General features: G+C 38.5%; 1 protein-coding gene across 5 annotated transcripts in view; it reads left to right on the forward strand.

The window, feature by feature from the left end:
• The first annotated feature begins 200 nt into the window (after positions 1-200).
• The window catches only part of LOC107083428 (CREB-binding protein-like), a 46,943-nt gene continuing 28,708 nt past the window's right edge, over positions 201-18,435 (forward strand). For 2 of the 5 annotated variants that reach the window (XM_015372629.1, XM_015372630.1), the window contains exons 1-3: positions 201-1,095; positions 10,882-11,573; positions 17,938-18,117. In XM_015372629.1, the coding sequence (XP_015228115.1) occupies positions 1,008-1,095; positions 10,882-11,573; positions 17,938-18,117 (960 nt within the window). In that variant the 5' untranslated portion in view covers positions 201-1,007. The remainder of the gene's footprint in view (positions 1,096-10,881; positions 11,574-17,937; positions 18,118-18,435) is intronic. The other 3 variants (XM_015372632.1, XM_015372631.1, XM_015372633.1) reach the window with 2 other exon arrangements.

Below are 18,435 nucleotides of genomic sequence, written 5' to 3' on the forward strand. Positions count from 1 at the left end.
AAACCTTCCAAAAAAGGGGTTTTTTTTTATTGTAATCAACTTAATTTACAACACTGTTAAAAATGTAATAAGCAAAATAAATTGCTTTCCTCCTCTCATAGTGCTTGAGCGCCCCTAGCGTTGTCCGGTGGCAGCGTTTTTACGCAGGGCGTGATTGTGCGGCCCCTCCCCCTCCATAGTCGATCTGGAAAAGAAAAAAAAACTTTTTTGTATCGAAGGAATCAACAGCCGCCATCTTGTCGTGGCTCGGAATTGGGATTTCGATCCAACACTGGATTTCGCGTAGAAATACAGTATCCTTACCAGACTGTGACAGCGTCCTTCTGTCGAAAACGAAACCTTAACGTCGCGCCTGGAACATTTTGTGCGAAAAAAACTGGAATCAGAACGGTGGTCGTCGGGCAGAATTGCTCCGTATATCTGATTTCCCCTTCAGAGTGCGGCGATTCGAGCCCCCTGTCGCCCGTTCGGGAGCAGCGTTGTTTACCGTCCGCTACCCGAGGACGAGACCGCGGCTTTCGAGGAGGATTTTTCCCCCAGAAATTGCATTTTTTGTGCAAGTGTGCAATTTTGCGGAGCTTCGCGCGATTTTTGCATGAAGAAATTTGACGTCACGCAAAATGGGTACTTTAAACATTTAGGAATTACGACTTTTCTCCCGGTATGCAGCAACTTATCTAATTTATCTGGATTGACTCATTGAAGCCGGATTTTTACATGGGGACTCTTTTATTTTCGGTTATTTAATGGTAATAATGTGGGTGTTGGGTGTTGGATTATCATGGGGTGAATGGCGGTGGCGAAGCGGGGCGCTATTGCATCTCTTTTGAAAGACGTTGACTCTTAACAGCGAGGAGTAGCTAACAGTTGCCAGAGCAATTAGCCAGTTAGCTAACTAAGCTGCCAACTTGCTAATGTGCTAACTGGGAAGGCTCCGCCCGATTAAAACACTTCCCTGTCACAAGTTAGTGCATAATTAAGAAACCTGAAAGACTTTGAAGACAACTATGGCTGAAAACTTGCTGGATGTCGGACCTCCTAGCTCCAAGCGACCGAAACTGAGTTCACCTGCCCTATCAGCGTCTGATGGACAAGGTAAGGCCTTACCACTCTTTCTAAATGAAAAAAAAACCTTCAATATCTACTGTTTGCACACAGCAGTAATCCGTGTGATATATAATACTAACTCCTACTTGTCAGCCAGACTGCCCAGGTTCAGATTTAACCCCAGGTGAGTTGATAAAGGGGTGTTCTCACTGTTTTTCGGCACTGTTGTGGTTTCCTTCTCCTCGCTCAGACCCTGTTTACGTTGAGGCCAGATTGTTGGGAGATTGCTGCAGTTCTAGCTCTCCTTGTTTTTAGCTGGATCACTCCCTGCCACATTGTTAATTTGCCCCATGCATGTGTAAATGAAATAAGCCAGCCATGTGGATATTTAGATGTCTTTTGAAGTTTATTTCTGGGGAGGGAACTATTTAATCGAAAATACTAATGATAATACTTGAAAATTAGACAAGATCATCTCTGCAGGGATAAAATCAGGCTTTAGAAACAGATTTTCAAGGTAAAGCAAGCCTCTGCATTGCAATGTGTGAAAAAATGACTTTAAATGACCATTATATCCTTCAGTTATATTTAATTTTTGGCAGTGCATATTTAAGTTCATGTTGCCAACAGGAATTAAAATAGAAAAACAAAATATAAAAACAAAAAATACTATTCTTGGTATTATTAATGTTCTCATTGGTACCAATAGTGATGCAAACACAAATGAAAAATCTGCAGCTATTTTTGAAGGGACAACATAGTTTGTGGGTTAATTACTAATCAAGTGATTGCACTTTAAATAGCAGCCAGAAACTGGCTGATAGGACAATACTTTCTCGAACTGCATGGTTATTCTGCAGTTTAGCTACAATCGACTGGTACTCAGTTTGAATTTATTTAGAAAAATTGCAGGTTTTGTAAGTGTAGGACATTTGGTTGTAGTCTCAACAAATGTTTCCCTGAAACGGATAAAAAAAAAGACAACCTGAAGTGACAATAATTTTAAGTGATTTGGTTATAAATTAGGAGTTCACCTAAGGTTAAATTATACATCTGAATTTACGTTAATGTTGCTGACAAACACAATCCTTCATTTTATAACTGAAGTTGATTTTGACTTGTCTTCCTTTTTTCTCTCTCTTTACAAGAAACATGCAGATTGATCATGATTAATATCATCATAGCAATTATCAGCAATAACATTGCAGTCACATATTTCCCTTATATTGTGCAGTCTGCTGGGCATGGGGACATTTTCAGCAAAATGTTTTAAAACCTGCTGCTCTTGGTATCAAATAAGAACAAAAAAACTCCTTTCAAGAGGATTCGCTAATGGTAACATGTCTAACCATAATGGCTTCTGCAGGAGGCCTGTCTTATTGTTAACATGGAGGAGAATTGGAAAGCCTAACTGCACTATTTATTTTTGCAAAATTGCCTTTCAACATCACGCCCTCCCAACCACAAATGGTTCGGCTAATGATAGATGATGATATTTGCACACTGATGTTGCTAAAGCAGTGAGTTGTTTGATAAAAGCTCTTGTGTTATTGTCCCTGGGCTGTAAGGGTTGGGAATGATAAAAGAGTTTAATCCTAGAGCTCAGAGCATATTCAGATCTTAAAAACTAGATATGTGGTACTCGGTCAACTAGAAACTAAAATTAGATGATTTCTCCCTGACTGGCACTGATTGATGATCATTGGATCAGATCTGATAAATTTTTTGTTTTTCTTTTGTTTTGTTTTTTGTTTTTTTCTGATCATCAAAACCTATTTTAACTTTCAGGGTAAAAATGCACAGTTACATAATTAGAGGTAATGTGATCATTTTTTTTATATTGAACTTAAACAAGTATGTCCAACAAAGAACAAAGCACACAGATTTTTTTTTATTTTATTTTAATGTGTGGTACAAGCTTCAGGATAAACAAATTCTAACCTGTAAAAACCAGAATCAACAAGCCTGATCTTAGAGAAAAAACCCGAAATCAGTTTTGACATGGAAAAGCTTAAATCCGTAAATTAATTGAAACAAAACTGATAACTCCCTGACTTTGTCACAGTTGTTGTTTCCATTAACTATGACAATAAAGGTTTTTTTTATATGTTCAAAAAAGCATATATTTCCACAGCAGTTTCAGGGTTCTCGTCAGCACATTTTGGGGTAATGTCCTGTTGCGGTCTTAGATGTGAAAATTTTGCTGCAATTACACGGTTACGCTGAAATGCACTGGCTGCAGAAATTATTAATTGAAAATATTCGTGAAAAACCTCTCTGGAGGGATTTGTCAGAAAACCAGTCATAAAGTATCTAATTTTGGCATTTCTGCTGCAATTATGCACTGTTACGTCATTAGATTTTAGGGATGAAACATTTAATTAGATTAATTGTGATTTATCGATTAATTAAATAAACGTCAAAAGATTTAGTGATGGCTTAATTTTTATCTGGAGTATAGAGACTCTAAAATGTGCCTTTAGCTGACAGAGCGACCCAATTAGAGCAGTAAATGTTCGAAGATATTTAAAAAAATAAATAAAAATAAATTTTGCATTTAAAAAAAATCTGTTAACATGCTCTATTCAGAACTCCTCAAGTGGAAGTTTTACTTTCATCTGGTTAAATTTTGTAAAAAGTAAGTAACCTTTTCTATCTGATTAGTCGAAAAGATAATCAACACATTAATCTAATTGCAAAATAAATGCTAGTTGCAGCCCTATTAGGTTTGTTAACCTCTTTATAGTAACAGCAGAGCACATCATGTGCTATTTCTGCCTCTATATGGTTTCTTATCTACTTTTAGCTCTCTTTTATAAAATATAAAAATTAAAAAAAAACTTAAGTCGAAAACAGGAATTTTATACTGTTATCACCAATGCAAGCTGATGCTGATTCAGGTGCTCTCACACGCAGGTGGACACATACGCTCCCACCAGACTGCATATGTTGAAAATAACCTTATATGTAAGAAAGGATATTTCAGACTTCTAAACTTTGTTGTGTTAGATTAATATAAAAATAACTAAACAGGATGCCGATATTGGTGTTATTAGTTGCAGATTTCTAGTTCTAGTTCTAGATTCTTTTGAAAGGACAGGTTTCAAATGTATAAACTAAACTTTTCATGCATCATATCATTTACAAAGTGCTCTCTGCTCTGCTATTATAGCCTGGCCAGCCAGACTGACCAGTCTAGTAAAATAGACCTGACCAATCACAGCGCAGGAGGGGGTCCCATATTGCAACAGCACTTTTATGTAGCCATAACAGTCAAGATTGTCGCTGTAACAGACTGATCATTGAAGCTGTTTATATTGTTAAAAATTTAAACATTTGGCTGCTTTAAAAACATTTTCTTTTTATCAAAGAAAATCTGTTTTTGCATTTTATCAGTAGTTATTTGATTTGTTTTAAACGTTTTCCACTGACTACCTTTGTCCCGAATTTGAAATTGGGATCTCCCATTCCTTTCACCACTAGTATGCTGTGTACAAATTGTATATATCTGGCTGGTCAGGCTATTGGTATTATAACTTCGAATTATTTCACATTTTTAGCATTTTTATTTTTTTACTTTAAAAGAACACATGCTAGTTTATGGTGTGGTGTGCGTTTTTTACTATTAAGGGTTGAACTTATTGGCTGACAGGTTGGGGTTGGGTCTTGAGTTTGACACATGCTCTAATTGAATGAAAGCCTTGGGGCAAAAACACTTAAGCATTCCAGTATTTATGTATAGAAATAATTAAGAATGTATAACATGTTGCTACAGCCATTTTTTTCAACTAAAACTCAACATTTACATTGGTTTCTACTGAAATATGTGGATCATTGTAGTCTAAAGGATATAACTAACTTTTATTTATCACTGATTGAGATCCTTTTCGTAGTTGGTTTTTAGAGACATGCTAATCACAGCTCCCAGGTTGCTGTTTTAAAATGTAGTCATGTTAAAATTGAATCATAGCTAGCACTTGTTTTTCAAACGTGACTCTGCTGGTTTGCGTTTGGAAAAGTTTTCCAAAAAGCAACCTTTTTCTTTATTATGAGTATCAAAAAGGGATGCCTTCCCTCAGCCAGTGTATCCAGTGTTTTGATTAACAGGTGGGGGAAGGAAAACCAGCACAATTGAAAAACTGGTTCCAGAGTTCAGAAAACATCTGATAGAAACTGTTCAAATAAGAAAACTGGCTCATAGAATGTATGCCACCAAGCTGAAGGCGGTTCCCCCACAGAAAAAAAATTGAGCATAAAGATTAAACCAAGCTGATCCAAAGTAATGGCCGTAATGAGGGTTTGCCATGCCAGTGAGCCGATATATGTGGGAGGGGCTTTTAATGTATCCACGTCGTGCTAATGTGTTAAAAATGCTAGAGGGGGTCTAAAAATCGCAACTCTGTAAATCCTTTATACATTTTAAAACAAACAACTTCCCATTACTGCTACGGTTGAATTCATTTTTAAGACTTGATGAAAACGAACTGAAAATCCAGACAATACCACTTATAGCTGCAGTTACTGAATGTCACTTTTTACTTCACCTAGTGTCACTTAAATCAGGCTATAAGTTGTGTTGAGCATCGTTTTAATTTGCATGGTTTGATTCTAATTCCTTGTTTAAACAAATCATTCTTTTAAGAAGAATCATAGAAGTTAATGTTAATAGCAAAATAGGGCAAACTAGAAGTCTTTCTAAATAAAATGGTCTGAACTTCTTAATAAAATGTAGTTACTTCAACATCTAACTTTTTGTGAATGTTAAAGTTATCACTTATTTTGAACCAGTATATAAATATAAAACATATGAAATCTTATAAAAGTGAAGAACTTTCAAGGTTACATTTGAAAACTGAGCTATATTGTTTAAACCCTCATTAAAACACGTTCACATATATCCAGTGTCTGATTCTTCAGGTTTGTATTAGACAATTATATTTTAGTTACCTGATTCTGACTGCGGTGTGGTTCTAAGCTGATGCCTGAGCTGGAGGAAAAAGCAGTGCAGCAGGAAGGCATACTGAAAGAGTTCCTCAACGTTTGTTTATCGCACCTCAGTTCCATTCAACTAGACATGAAAACTACAAAAATTATTCATAAGTTTGGTAGATCTACGTTAAAGTGCCTTTCAGTGTACCCAGAATGTGTAGGAAGCAAGGTGGGTACCTGTTAAGTCGTTAAGTAAGAAGACAAAACTATAAAACAGGCTCTTCTCTCCTTGCAGAAGCTGCGCTATGAATTAAAAGGAGTAACAAATTCCTTAAGGGAACCTGCCTTAGCACAACACCGGTGCAGCGGGTAATGGGGCTCTCATTCTGAGTTCAGCTGTGTTTAATTATGGCAGCCGTGTGCCGTCCTTTGTATAGTACAATCCCATCTCTAGGGTCGTGGCTAGTAGACTAGTCATTTCCCTAATTAGCTTTAAGCCACACTTTTGAATGCTGCATCAGACTTGGCACACTGCTGCGGATTCTTCTTCACTGATATTAGGCGGCTTCTATTTCAGGTGGGTGGCATGGGCATCAAAACTAGGAATTAAATATAAAACGTTCGAAAGATTCCAGGAGAATTGAAAGGTTCAAACCGGTTCCAGTCTGCCAAACCCTAGCTTCCAGATTTTAACATTGCATTGCAGATTTAAATTAAACAAAAGACAGATGACAGAGCCCCTCTCTGTCATTAAAAACTTCCACAGGGGACTGTAAAGAGCATATCAGCAGGGGTGTGTTCAGAGTCATGTGAATAAAACTCTGTTGAATTAAAGGTATAGTTGATGATTTTCACAAAATTTATAAAAGACCCACCCACTCCACTTAGGGAAAAAAAAAAAACACAACCCTGTACCTGCTCCCGTAAGGGAATGCCTATTAAATCCGTGCCAGGAGGGCACAAGCCCATTTCTTTACATGCTGTTTTCAAAGGTTTGTGTTTGCATCGCTCATGCAAGCTTACTTTCCAATACAGGTTTGCTTGATGATATTCATTCTCCTCGAAATGTCAGCCTTCCAGTGCGAAATGCTCTACACCTTAGCATCATATAATAGACCAACCATAAACTCATGTATAAGCACTTATGTCTCTGTCTGTCGGTGTCTAGGAAACCATGAGAAAAAGAAATGGAAAATAGACGAGATGAATATTCTCACCATAAGCATTTCTGCAAATCCACTATCATTGACTCTGATTTTATTTCAAAATCAATCTCAATAGCAAGCCTTTTACTCACTAAGGTTGAAACCTATTGTTTCAAGACGGCAGGTTGTTTAACCTGTTGGCCCTGGTCTCCTCAGGCAAAATCTATCCTGTGGTGTTCACAAGGATACAACTTTTCCCACTTAAAGATGGCGAATATTATTTGTTCTTATAGCAGTCCCGAAGAGCAACAAGCTCACTCTCTGATAAATGTTCCCCGTTGTTCAAGGATACCTTTAAAAGTAAGCAGGTCACTGTATAAAGGGAATAGTTTAAAGTGAGATTTCAACCTAATGACTAATAAGTTGGCCTCAAAAGTTTGCCGACCTTTCTGATCCAAAGTGTCGATTACAATGTTAGCATTTCAAAAGTAAAATCTGTTTGGGTTTGCAATGAACTCTGAAGAAGTCCACTGAGCTACTCCAATGTAATAACAAACAAGCAAAAATAAAAACAAGAAACGCTGCAGCCACATGACTTCATCCAACCATTGTGATGTTGGCAACAATGAAAATGACAAAACATTAACAGCCAGATAACTGACCATATGGACAGATGATCTCCGCTTTTCCCTCCCCGTTGATCATGTGACTTCGCCTCCCTGCACGGTGCCTGCGCAATCTTTGTTGTTTCTCGCCCCCTAAACAAATCCCATGTTGATTTGTGAGGAGAGCTCTTGCAAAGCATTCTGGGATATATCTGTTCATTTAGTCACCTTTTATGCACATTGTTTTGCAAGGTGCATTGTGGGAAACTTTAGTCCGACACTTTTTCATTCACTAGGCAAGCGGACATTTTTTTTAAATAGCGTAACACTTATATAGTGCTCTATACATGGATTAGATTGGACAGTCGAATTTCAGCCACAGTTTTTCCGATTTTTATTTTTTCATTTCTAATAAACTTTGTTGTCGCTCAGGGGGCCGTAGATCCTGCCTCCCCCTACTCCTTATCGTCATGTTGTCTTCTTTGTTTTAGTTGACTTGGCTGCTCCATTTATATACCGCCACAGTTTGGCTAGCGGCAGGATTGTTATTAAATGACGGGGTGTTGGGGGTGTGCACCTGTCTACTGCCGCATGAGGACAAGACGGCAGAGGAAAAGGGGGACAGAGGGGAGACTTACCAAAATAATAGATGAAAGGATGTCCAAACATTTACTCGCCTTGTGGTGAATGGTGCTTTGGCATTAACTCAAGTGAAAAATTCAGTTGAATTTGGTGAGTGTTAATTTCAGACCCTGACCATGAAACTTTATAACTCAAATCCAAGTGTTGCATGAAGACTATCAGCAAGAATCATCACCTAAAATGTCTAAAACTTTTGACAAATTTTCTGTTAAGTGAAAGACTGACCTTTATACTTGAACAGTTCTTGTGAGCTAGCTGTGATCTTGTTGGCATAACTGTGAAAACTTGCAGGTTGGTTTGTGTGCCGGTTGAGAACTGAACTCGCTTCAGCTCATTTTAATGTTCAAATAAATTAGCTGCTGCTCTACCGCCCTTCCCCTTTACTCTTGGATTGTTTTGTTTGCAGAGCTGTAGAATTAAAAAGGGATGAAGAACTGGCAAACTGCCAAACATCCATGTCTGCGTGCATCAGATCAGAACAATGTGACAGAAATCAGACATGTGGTCTTCCTCCAAAATATACAGTTTAGTGATTAAGTAATAAAATATCAAAGAGAACCTTTTCAGTCAAGTTCAAAGTCAGTAAAGTCCTGTAGTGACCTAGGAGAGCTTCAGGAAACCTGTAGGTCTGATTCCCTCATTACTACAACACTGCTTGAACCTAAGTGAAGACCTTTTAATGTACCATGATGATTAATATTTAAATTCACTTAAGGATCAATAAACTATTTTTGAATTAAATCAGTTCAATCTCATCAAACCTCTTTTTAGAGCAATGGCTTTTCGATTATTTGGATCAGTTAAATACTATCACTACACACTATTCAACATGTAATGATAGTAGTATTTTTATTTGGGACAGACAAAAAAAAAATAGTTAACGAAAACAAAAAGGCTGAAGTAGAGAAAAAAAACTACTTTTTTCAATCTAAAACCATATCTTAAGCATCACATATCTTTTTGGTGTTTTCAATAATTCATGCATTCTTGTTTTTTTGCATTGAATGATTATTGATGTGACACAAAGTTCTCTTTTATATATATTCTGTATATTTGCATTTTCTGGAGTGGTATAAGATGGATTCCCTATTTAATTTAACTTTAACTGACTACTGGAACTAACTATATGGGCTGTTTTATATATCACCAACTCACAACATGGTATCTAAAGTCACTGTAAAGAATCGTTGCAATCAAATCATACAGTTAAGGTTAATTCAGAGTTCACCTTGACTTTTTAAATACTCAAACATATAAAAGTTACATTGTGGACAAAAATTCAACCTTGTTTAGCCATTTTTTAAACTATACCAACACTAAACTTAGATTTCAGTGTCACATCATTTCTGTTTTGTGTGTAATAATAGCGAACAAGCTTTTCTCTATCTCATGTAGCTTAAATTGGATCTTTTTTCTCAGTGTACCCAAACATTTCCTACTGTTCCCCATGTTTGAACAAAATAAAAGGCAAACTGCTCTCTCATTAAAAAAGCTCTGTCAGAATGCTCGCTAAAAATGGCTTTAAACAAGGCCTGCCTCTCCAGGCTGTCTTTATTAGTCTCACTTCTCTGTCGTGCAAGAATTCTCCCACCTCCCTGCAGGAAACTTTGGTATATAGTCGCTGCTATTCCTTTTTTGCGACGTTTTTTTTTTTTTTTTTATTAAACGCTTGCAACAGTTTGCATGCTGCTTAATAAAGATTGAATATTAGCTGAGGTAATGTAGGTCTGAAATAATCTGGTACATCAGTACATGCAGCTATGATCAGTGTTGTCCTGCTAGAATTTTTCCTCCCCAACATTTAGTCCATCTGTCTTTCCGTCAACTCCGACCATTTTCATTTCACCCTGCAGAAGAAAAGCATCTTCAAGTTATTATGCTAACACCATTATTACTCCTATTTACAGCAGCATGTTCAGGGTGCTGCATTGTTTTAGTTTTCCTCAAACACATGGTTATAGTTTCAATTATCAGTCCCATAAAATTCTATTTTTTCAGAAGAAAATTTTCACATGGCAAATGGAAAAATTAGACCATATGGTTGCGTATTGTTTACTAGGTATGAGTATTGGCATGGGTGTTGCGGTACGATATTATCACTATATTGCAATATCACCATATATTTTGATAATTTTCATGCTTTCAAAATTAAATGTATAGATTAAAAAGCAACCTCTGTATATGTTCATCAGATGATATTTGTCGTTCATTTGTTTTGATATCCATGTTGCTTTGGGTTTGAGTCAGTTTACGCCTTCGGCTGTGACTGCCTCAACTACAGATAATGCACTGCGCCGCACAGCAAAAGGGCTTCTGTCAGACTGGCGGTGCAGAGGTAGCCCATTTTCCCTCAGTTTTAGGTAAAAATGTTTAGCCTAAAAAAATCATGATATATCGCCAAAACGATTTTTTTTCCCACACCCCTATTGTTGTTATTAGATGTTTTGGTCTGTGTATTACCCCTGTCTGTATAAAATTTTCACATTTTTCTCCTTGTCTCTTCTTACCCACAGATTTAGGGTCTTTGCCGTGGGATGATTTAGAAAACGATCTGCCAGATGAGTTGATCCCAAATGGAGGAGACTTAAGCCAGTTAGGTGGGTTGCCTTCAAATGGCGGAGCTACTCCCGGAGGCGGCGGACCCGTTCAAGATGCAGCCGCCAAACATAAGCAGCTCTCGGAGCTTCTTCGAGCTGGAAGCACCTCCAGCATCACAGGCACTGGGCTCAACTCTGCAAGCCCTCAACCTGGCAGCATGGGCTCCCAGCTCGGGACACCTTTGGGCAAGAGCCCCCTCGGCCAGGGTTCTCCTAACAGCCACTCGTCCCCTCAGGGCCAGAAACCAGGAACACCAACTGGAGTAGTAGGACAGAACAGTAACAATAATACCACAGCTATGGGTTTGGGATCGACGGGATTTAACCAAACAATGATGAACAACAGCCCGGGCCATGCAGGACTTTTAGGCCAAGGGGGGCAGCCTCAGCCTGGGCAGGTGATGAATGGGGGTCTCGTACCCAGCGCCGGTAGGGGACGGGGCGCTGGTGTGGCAGGTATGCAGTATCAAGCAGCTGCAATCCCAGGAAGCGCACCTGGACCTGGAGCATCTGGGAGCGCGTTGGTAGAGACACTTACCCAGGGAGGACAGCAGATGGGAGCTCACACCACCCTCAGCGCAGCCCAGCAGGCAGGCAATATGAACAAGGTGAGTCATTCTGCCGTTATCCCAGAAAATAAAACGCTTTCACATGCACGTGGTTATGTCACTTCTGTAGTTCACTCTAATTGTTATAACTCATTCAGGGATTAGTTAGATTGTGATTTGGGTGGAAACTTTTAAAACTGAACTCAATATATGATGAATTGGTTGAAAAACTTTTATCTGTGTGGATTCAACTATTTGGTCGTGAATAATTTTATTTTTCATCTGTGTGTTTAGTGGTTTAAGACTGACAATGTTTTTTTTTCTCCTCTGATAGTCTATAAACAAATTTTGAAACATACTTTTTTACGTGTTCTTCGTTCCTAGCCATCATCTGTAAAATCAGGATACAGAATGAAGTAATCTTCTCAGTCATTGCTCCCCAAGCTCCCTTAGTAGGGGGTACTAAACCTGTAACCACTATGAGGGAGAGTACCAGATTGTGTAATAAGTGTGACGTAAGTGATGCAACACAAAGGAAGAGTGCAAGTCTGAACCAAGAACAGCCCATACAGGGTCAGTCTGATATGGATTGAAAATAAAGTTTCACATTTTCTTTACAAGTTTTCTGCCTTTTTTCCAACTTTTTTTCCCTTTTGTTTCATAATAACAAATGACAAATTTCTTTTGAAATATTTCTCTTATTTCCATCACCCCCTCTGGGGAGTTGACCTGAATTTAGACTGTAACTAAATCCAAGCTGTTAAATCTGCTGTAAACAATGAGAAAATAACAAAAAAACTCTTAGCAGCTAAGCTACCCAGATTTAAGTTTATATAAGGGCTGCAACTAACTTTTATTTTGCCAATTGATTAATCTGTCGCTAATTTTCTTCTATTAATAATTGGATAGCCTAAGTAAGGTTTTTAGGTATTTTTCCTAATAAATGGCTAATTAGACATAATTACAATATTAATTTATCATCCTGCTCTGATCTTAGAAATGCAGTGCTGAGTAGAATCTGATGTAAATAACATGTTGTGTGTGGTGCAAAAGTTGGCTGATGTTTAAAGCACTGAATGCGTTTGGGAAGCCTTCAGGGATTCCTTGGGAATCCTTTACACGCCTTCCACATCTTGCTCAGGTCAATACTGTGAGTGGTAACCCACACAGGAAGCATGCTGTGTAAGCAGACGGGACCCATCATCTTCCTGGATCACTTGGTATTATGTGAGAGGCCTTATTAATCCATAATCGGAGGTGGGGGTCATGGTTCTGCTTCTTGCAGAACTATGATTAACACAGAGATTTGTGTTGATCATCTAATATCTTATTTTCATTGCTTATCCACTTGCTTTAGTTAGGTCAGTTATGCTTCAGCAGTTAGAAGTCTGGTTAGGCTATTTGTTTGCATTTTCCCTTGTTATTGCTAACCACATTAGCCACTATTAACAGCTGAGCAGCAGGGTAATGAAGCTGATGTATCCTTTTACTGGGTCACCATTTGGGTCCCTGTGTTTGTATTTGTTGTAGATTCTGATCGTGCAGTGTTATTCGCTGCTAGGATTGACTGTTGGGTTCACTGTATTATAACCATTTGTCTAAATAATCATGAGTTTACTAAACAAATCAAAAAGTATTTTAGAGTAGACCTCTAAAAGATGCCATATGCTATTAAGACTTTGCAGCAAAACATTTTTTTATCCATTTAATTTGAATAATCTTCTTTTATAAATATCCAAACTCAAGTTGCAGTCTAGCTTCCCCGGGTTTAAATACTGCAAGAAAACGGACTCCTTTAGTTTTTTTACCCCATCTTTAATCAAAAAGCAGAAAGTGTTAGAAAAGTGTTCGTTTTTCCTACGCATGTTAGCATTGAATTTACTTTTTCTTTTGCATGTTTACCCATTTGTTGTTTAAAATAAACACATTTTTAAAACATTTATTTGAACTTTAATTTACCAAAAGTATATTTTCTTTTACAAATGATTTGAAGAAATAATCCATCTTTAATAACTGCAGACCTATTGGAAACTGGTGGAAAATGTGTGATGACAATAATGAAGGCAGACATGAGGGAGAACTATGACTGAAGTGATTCTATAGTGATGACATCAGAGTGGTCCTGAAATAAAAGTCTCCGGTTTGACATTGTAAACCTGTTTAAATTCTGATTTATGTTTGTTGGGGAACTAAAGCTGAACAATAATTCAATATCAGTATAATTTTATTCAATAACTGTGAAATGACATCTGAACACATTTCCAGTATTCAGATATACGCTCCATTCTGTGGTTACAGAGGGACATTATGAGATGTATGAATCGATTTGTTTTGACTGAGTTGATCCCTGCTAAGATAAAGCTTTTGTTCAGATGTCACCAGTGTTCTGAATGCTGGCTATGCAAGGGTTAAAAAAAAAATAGGGCCAGGATCTGTTTTGATCTGTTTTACTTGATATGAGAATATATTCTCATAAAAATAAACCAAACCTTTGGTAAAAAAAAAAAAAAAAAAGACTCGGGTAGGGCAGCTTGTCTGAGGGAGGGGGAGAAATCTTAACAGGATGATTTTTGAGAAATAATTGGAAACCTTTAAATTGTATTTTCAGAAAGAGTTATGTTATTTATTTATTTTAGATATTAGTTAAAAGATTTTAAATAAATTATTTGCCTTGGTTGTCTTTGTCTTCTTGAACATAGGATGGTGAAACATGGAAAAAATGAAGGAGCCGACAAAGAAACTGAAAGAGGCAAGAAATATGAGGGAAAGATAATCACCTGGTTAAATGTGCATTTCATCTGTTGAGCTTGTAGCTCCCAAAAAAAATTGAAGTTTTTCTTTAAAAATGTGTTTTAAATTTTAACTTGTAGGAGTTTCATAGACTTGGCATAAAAACGTTAAGAAGTGTTGAGGGTCTTGTTGTGGCCTTTCTTTGCAGTTTCTCTGAGGATTTTAAATTGTTTATATCGATGTCTGAATGAGATTGTATCGACTAAAATAAAAAAATATAGATATATATTGTTTTGGCCATATCGTCCAGCCTTAAGTGAGTTTGCCGCAGTGAGTTTTGATTTATGCCCAATATTGAAGCCTGGTCCGCGCTATGTTATTTCACACCACAACGCCAGAGGGACAATCGCGAACTAGCTATGGGTCTAGATGTGGCTGAAGCGGTGAGGAAGTGGGGGCAGGTTTGTGCGACAACAGAGGGACTTCAGGGCAAAAAAGAGCAGGGATCCAGGAGAAAAAAGGGTTCCAGCGTTCTCGCGCACCTCGCTCTTCTAACTGGTCCAACTTCTCGAGTCGTTTTCCACAATGGCGGTCATACAAACCAAACAAGCCGGTACCATACAGGAAATACTCATAGTGTAGAGCTTATGTAGAATTGACCAGTCAGAGGCCTCCTGTGTGCAGCACTGTCTGGGTTCACCTACCATTTTGGAGAGATGAAGCAGAGTGTCTGCGGTAGGGGCGGGGGCACACTTGCATTCACTGTGACACGTGCAGACAACCTGGTTTCTGAGTATAATTCAGCCTTTAAGAAGTTGAGGAAGTACTAGTTATGCTGCGTTCACACCGGGGGCAGCAAAAGCAGCAAAATCGCGTCTGCTGCTTCATTTTTGCTGCTTGTACCAGTGAATTCTGACGCGCGTCTGATGCAGCTTTGCTGCTCTCGCTGCGCGGTCCAAAAGTGTGTCTGACGCGCGTTGGGCGGAGCTTCACTATCCTTTCTCTGCCTTGCAGCTATATTTGCTGTGATCAGTGGGAATAAATTAGTTTTAATATGTTTTTAAGTGAGAAAATACACCTGAAAACGTAATCAGTGCAGTCAGTTCATCCAGATTACAATCCTGCCTCCCAATGTTATTTCTGTCGGAGCCGCTCAGACCCCCACATACCAGCGGTGCGCCGACAGAAGGAATCCATTCAACAGTAGCCTCTGGACGGGTCGCCTCCTCGCGGTTTACCGCGGCGGCTGGTAGGTGTTTTTCATCTAAATAATCCGATCTGCAGGCATCAGGATAATAAAAGCGAACATATTCTGCCGGCAGATGTATATATTTTAAGTTAATTGTGCGTTAATAAACTGTTTAAGAGGAGTAATCACAGCGGTCTGTGTTATCAGCGCTGTGTCTCTCTCCCTGCCAGCTCCCAGATCAGCTTCTCTGATTGGTTGACGCGGCGCGTCGAGCAGCAAAAATTCAATTTTTCCATCTCGAGCAGCAACGCGTTTGCGGCGCGTCACGCGCGTCAGATGCCAAAACGCGCCCGACGCGCTGCTTCAGCTGCTCAGACGCGCTGCGCTTGCTGCTCGAAACGCGCCGCGGGACTTTTTGCTGCGCCTTGACGCGCGTCAACCATTGACTTTGCATGTAAACTCGCTGCTTCTGTCGCGCCAGCTGCCCCCGGTGTGAACGCAGCATTAGAGTTAAATAGCTGGTCACCATTCTACATGTTGATATTTGTAGCTATATGATTTTTATTTTATTTTTTTCTTTCTAGGGATTTAACTTGTCCATAGATGTAGCTGCTGATTTTAGTTAAGCTAGAAGAGGTAGTTTTTGACAAAGGGGCTTACTTCTTGAAACAGATCTGGGCCAAGAAACCAAACAGACAAAACACTGGCCGATTATCTTCCCAGAATAACGGCAGGAGGCATATTAAAATGTAGGTTGTGAAAATTGTTTAGCATCCAGTTCTGTCGTCTATGGATTGTTATCCCATTTTGGAAAAACATGACGTACAGATCGGTCATTATTAAATTCAAAAATCTTTAAAACATCAATGCTCTTGAGAAATGCAAGTAAACCATTGACTGTTCATATGTCTGTAATTAAATAAAATAAAATTTAGACTTACAAAAGACAAGCATGAAGTGAAGGACTCAAAGTGGTTCACATGCACTCGCTCCTGACCACTTAAAAAAAAATCACAAGTCTTCATAGAGCCTGAAAAACATGCTGCAATTAATTTTCTCATTTATTCTTTAAAGTATTTCAAAAAGTTGATGCCTACGGTTTTACCACATCAGTGATGTAAGGACGGACTGATATAGCAAAATACCTTTACTTAAGTTACAACTGACGTTGATGGAGAGATGTTGGCCAGATCCTCCAGAAAGCCCAGTCTGGCAGCAGAGCGCTATGGTGATAGTTGGCCTCTGTGCTGTCTGCCAACATGTGGAGTGTGTCTGGGTGGGGGAGTAATGCCTGAATGGGAAGAGCAACGTAGGGGGAGTGTTTGTGTGTGTCCTCCTGCTCAGCTGTGTTGAAAGGCTGCCAGTGTCTGGTCGTCTCAGCTGGGTCCTTTTTATCTGGTCTGTTGGAGCGATGTCAACAGCCTGAGGAGATACGGCCTGGCATGGCAGACTCTGCTCTGGTCCCCAGCTTCATGGATGAGAGAGCAGCAGCAAGTTAATCAGTGTGTGAAGCAAGGCGATATAGAAAACAATCCCTCAGCTGGTTTATTGGAGCCATATATCTGGCTTTATGTGTTTTTGTCTGTATTTAGCAGAAACCCACCTATAGAGATCTCTATTCAAAATGTTTTTATAAAGCTCTTAGCTCTACTTGATTTTTTTTTTTTTTTTCAAACACAATTTTCTCTTTAATCAAATTCCTAGATGCTGAGTTTTCAACATCAGGGATGTTTTTTTATTTCAATTTGCCAATAAAAACTATTTTTAGCTTTTAAAAAAAAAAAAAACGTAATCACTTGAATTGAATTTACTGGATTTTCAAAAGAATTGCACGTGGGATTTATTTTAGAAAAAAATCAAATTTCCATCCAAATGATGAGACCTACCACATCGCAGTTTGTATCCATAGTATTAGAAAAATGTATATAGATCCTGAAATTTATATTTGAAGAATAAAAGAAGCAATAAAGGACAAAATAACAGACACCATTAAATTATTTTCTAATTGATGTCAGGAACTCCATCCAATCTGGAGTCGATGCAAACTTGTCAACTGTCCTGACTCAAAGGGAAAGGAGGAGGCAAACTGTGGGCTGATTCACTTGTTAAGAGTTGATTCCATTCATGGCAATGGCTTCTGTCACGCTGTGCTGACATGGTGCCTGAAAATCTCTTGACTAATTTGGACATAATTGTGGACAATTACTCTGGCATGCCTACAGAAGTGCTTGTTTTGGCAAGAGCGATGTCTTGTAATGACGGCTTGGCTGAAGTGTCAAGTTTGGTTGGTAGAGCAGTGAAATACAGTAGTGATAGTAAGGGCACCTGTGCTCAGCAGGAGCTGAGGTGTTTTTGTTTTTTTGTTTTTTTTTTTAAGCTGGTAAATCTAAATTTTTGTTTAAGAGAAGTATGCATCCTGCAGAATTAAAACTATGAAGTAGCTTTTTCTAGAAGCTAAACATTGTTAAATGACGTCCTCTTCTGTTTCTTATCTGTTGTCCTTAGATGGGCCTGGGTAGCAATGGAAGTCCGTTTGGGGCTCAGCCTTATGGTCAGGGTGCTGCTGGACCGGGCCAGCAGCTAAATCCTCCGCAGCAGCTCCAGAACAAAGCTGCGCTTCCCAACAGCCTGCCACCATTCCCCAATGAGCTCAAAGGGGCTGCTGTCACTAGCGTGCCAAACATGGTCAGTCCTTTTCACATAGATTTGTTTAGTTTCTTTTTTTAAAACACATTATTCCACTTGCCTTTAGAGCCATTTTCTTTTTTTTCTTCTTTTTTCTAACTTAGCCGTAAAAGAAATAAAAAATATATATATATATATATATATATATTTATCAGGCCTTCAGTTAAATCCTTTCATTCTGTTTAAGGTTGTCACGATACTAAACTTTTCAATTCGATACCGATACTGAATAAAATATTCGATACTCGATGTCATTTTCGATACCACAAGAATAAAAACAAGGACTCCAAAATTCAACGGAAATTTTTTCATTAATAA

Source organism: Cyprinodon variegatus, unplaced genomic scaffold (genome assembly GCF_000732505.1).
Source record: "Cyprinodon variegatus isolate N-32 unplaced genomic scaffold, C_variegatus-1.0 Scaffold74, whole genome shotgun sequence".
Lineage (NCBI taxonomy): Eukaryota > Metazoa > Chordata > Actinopteri > Cyprinodontiformes > Cyprinodontidae > Cyprinodon > Cyprinodon variegatus.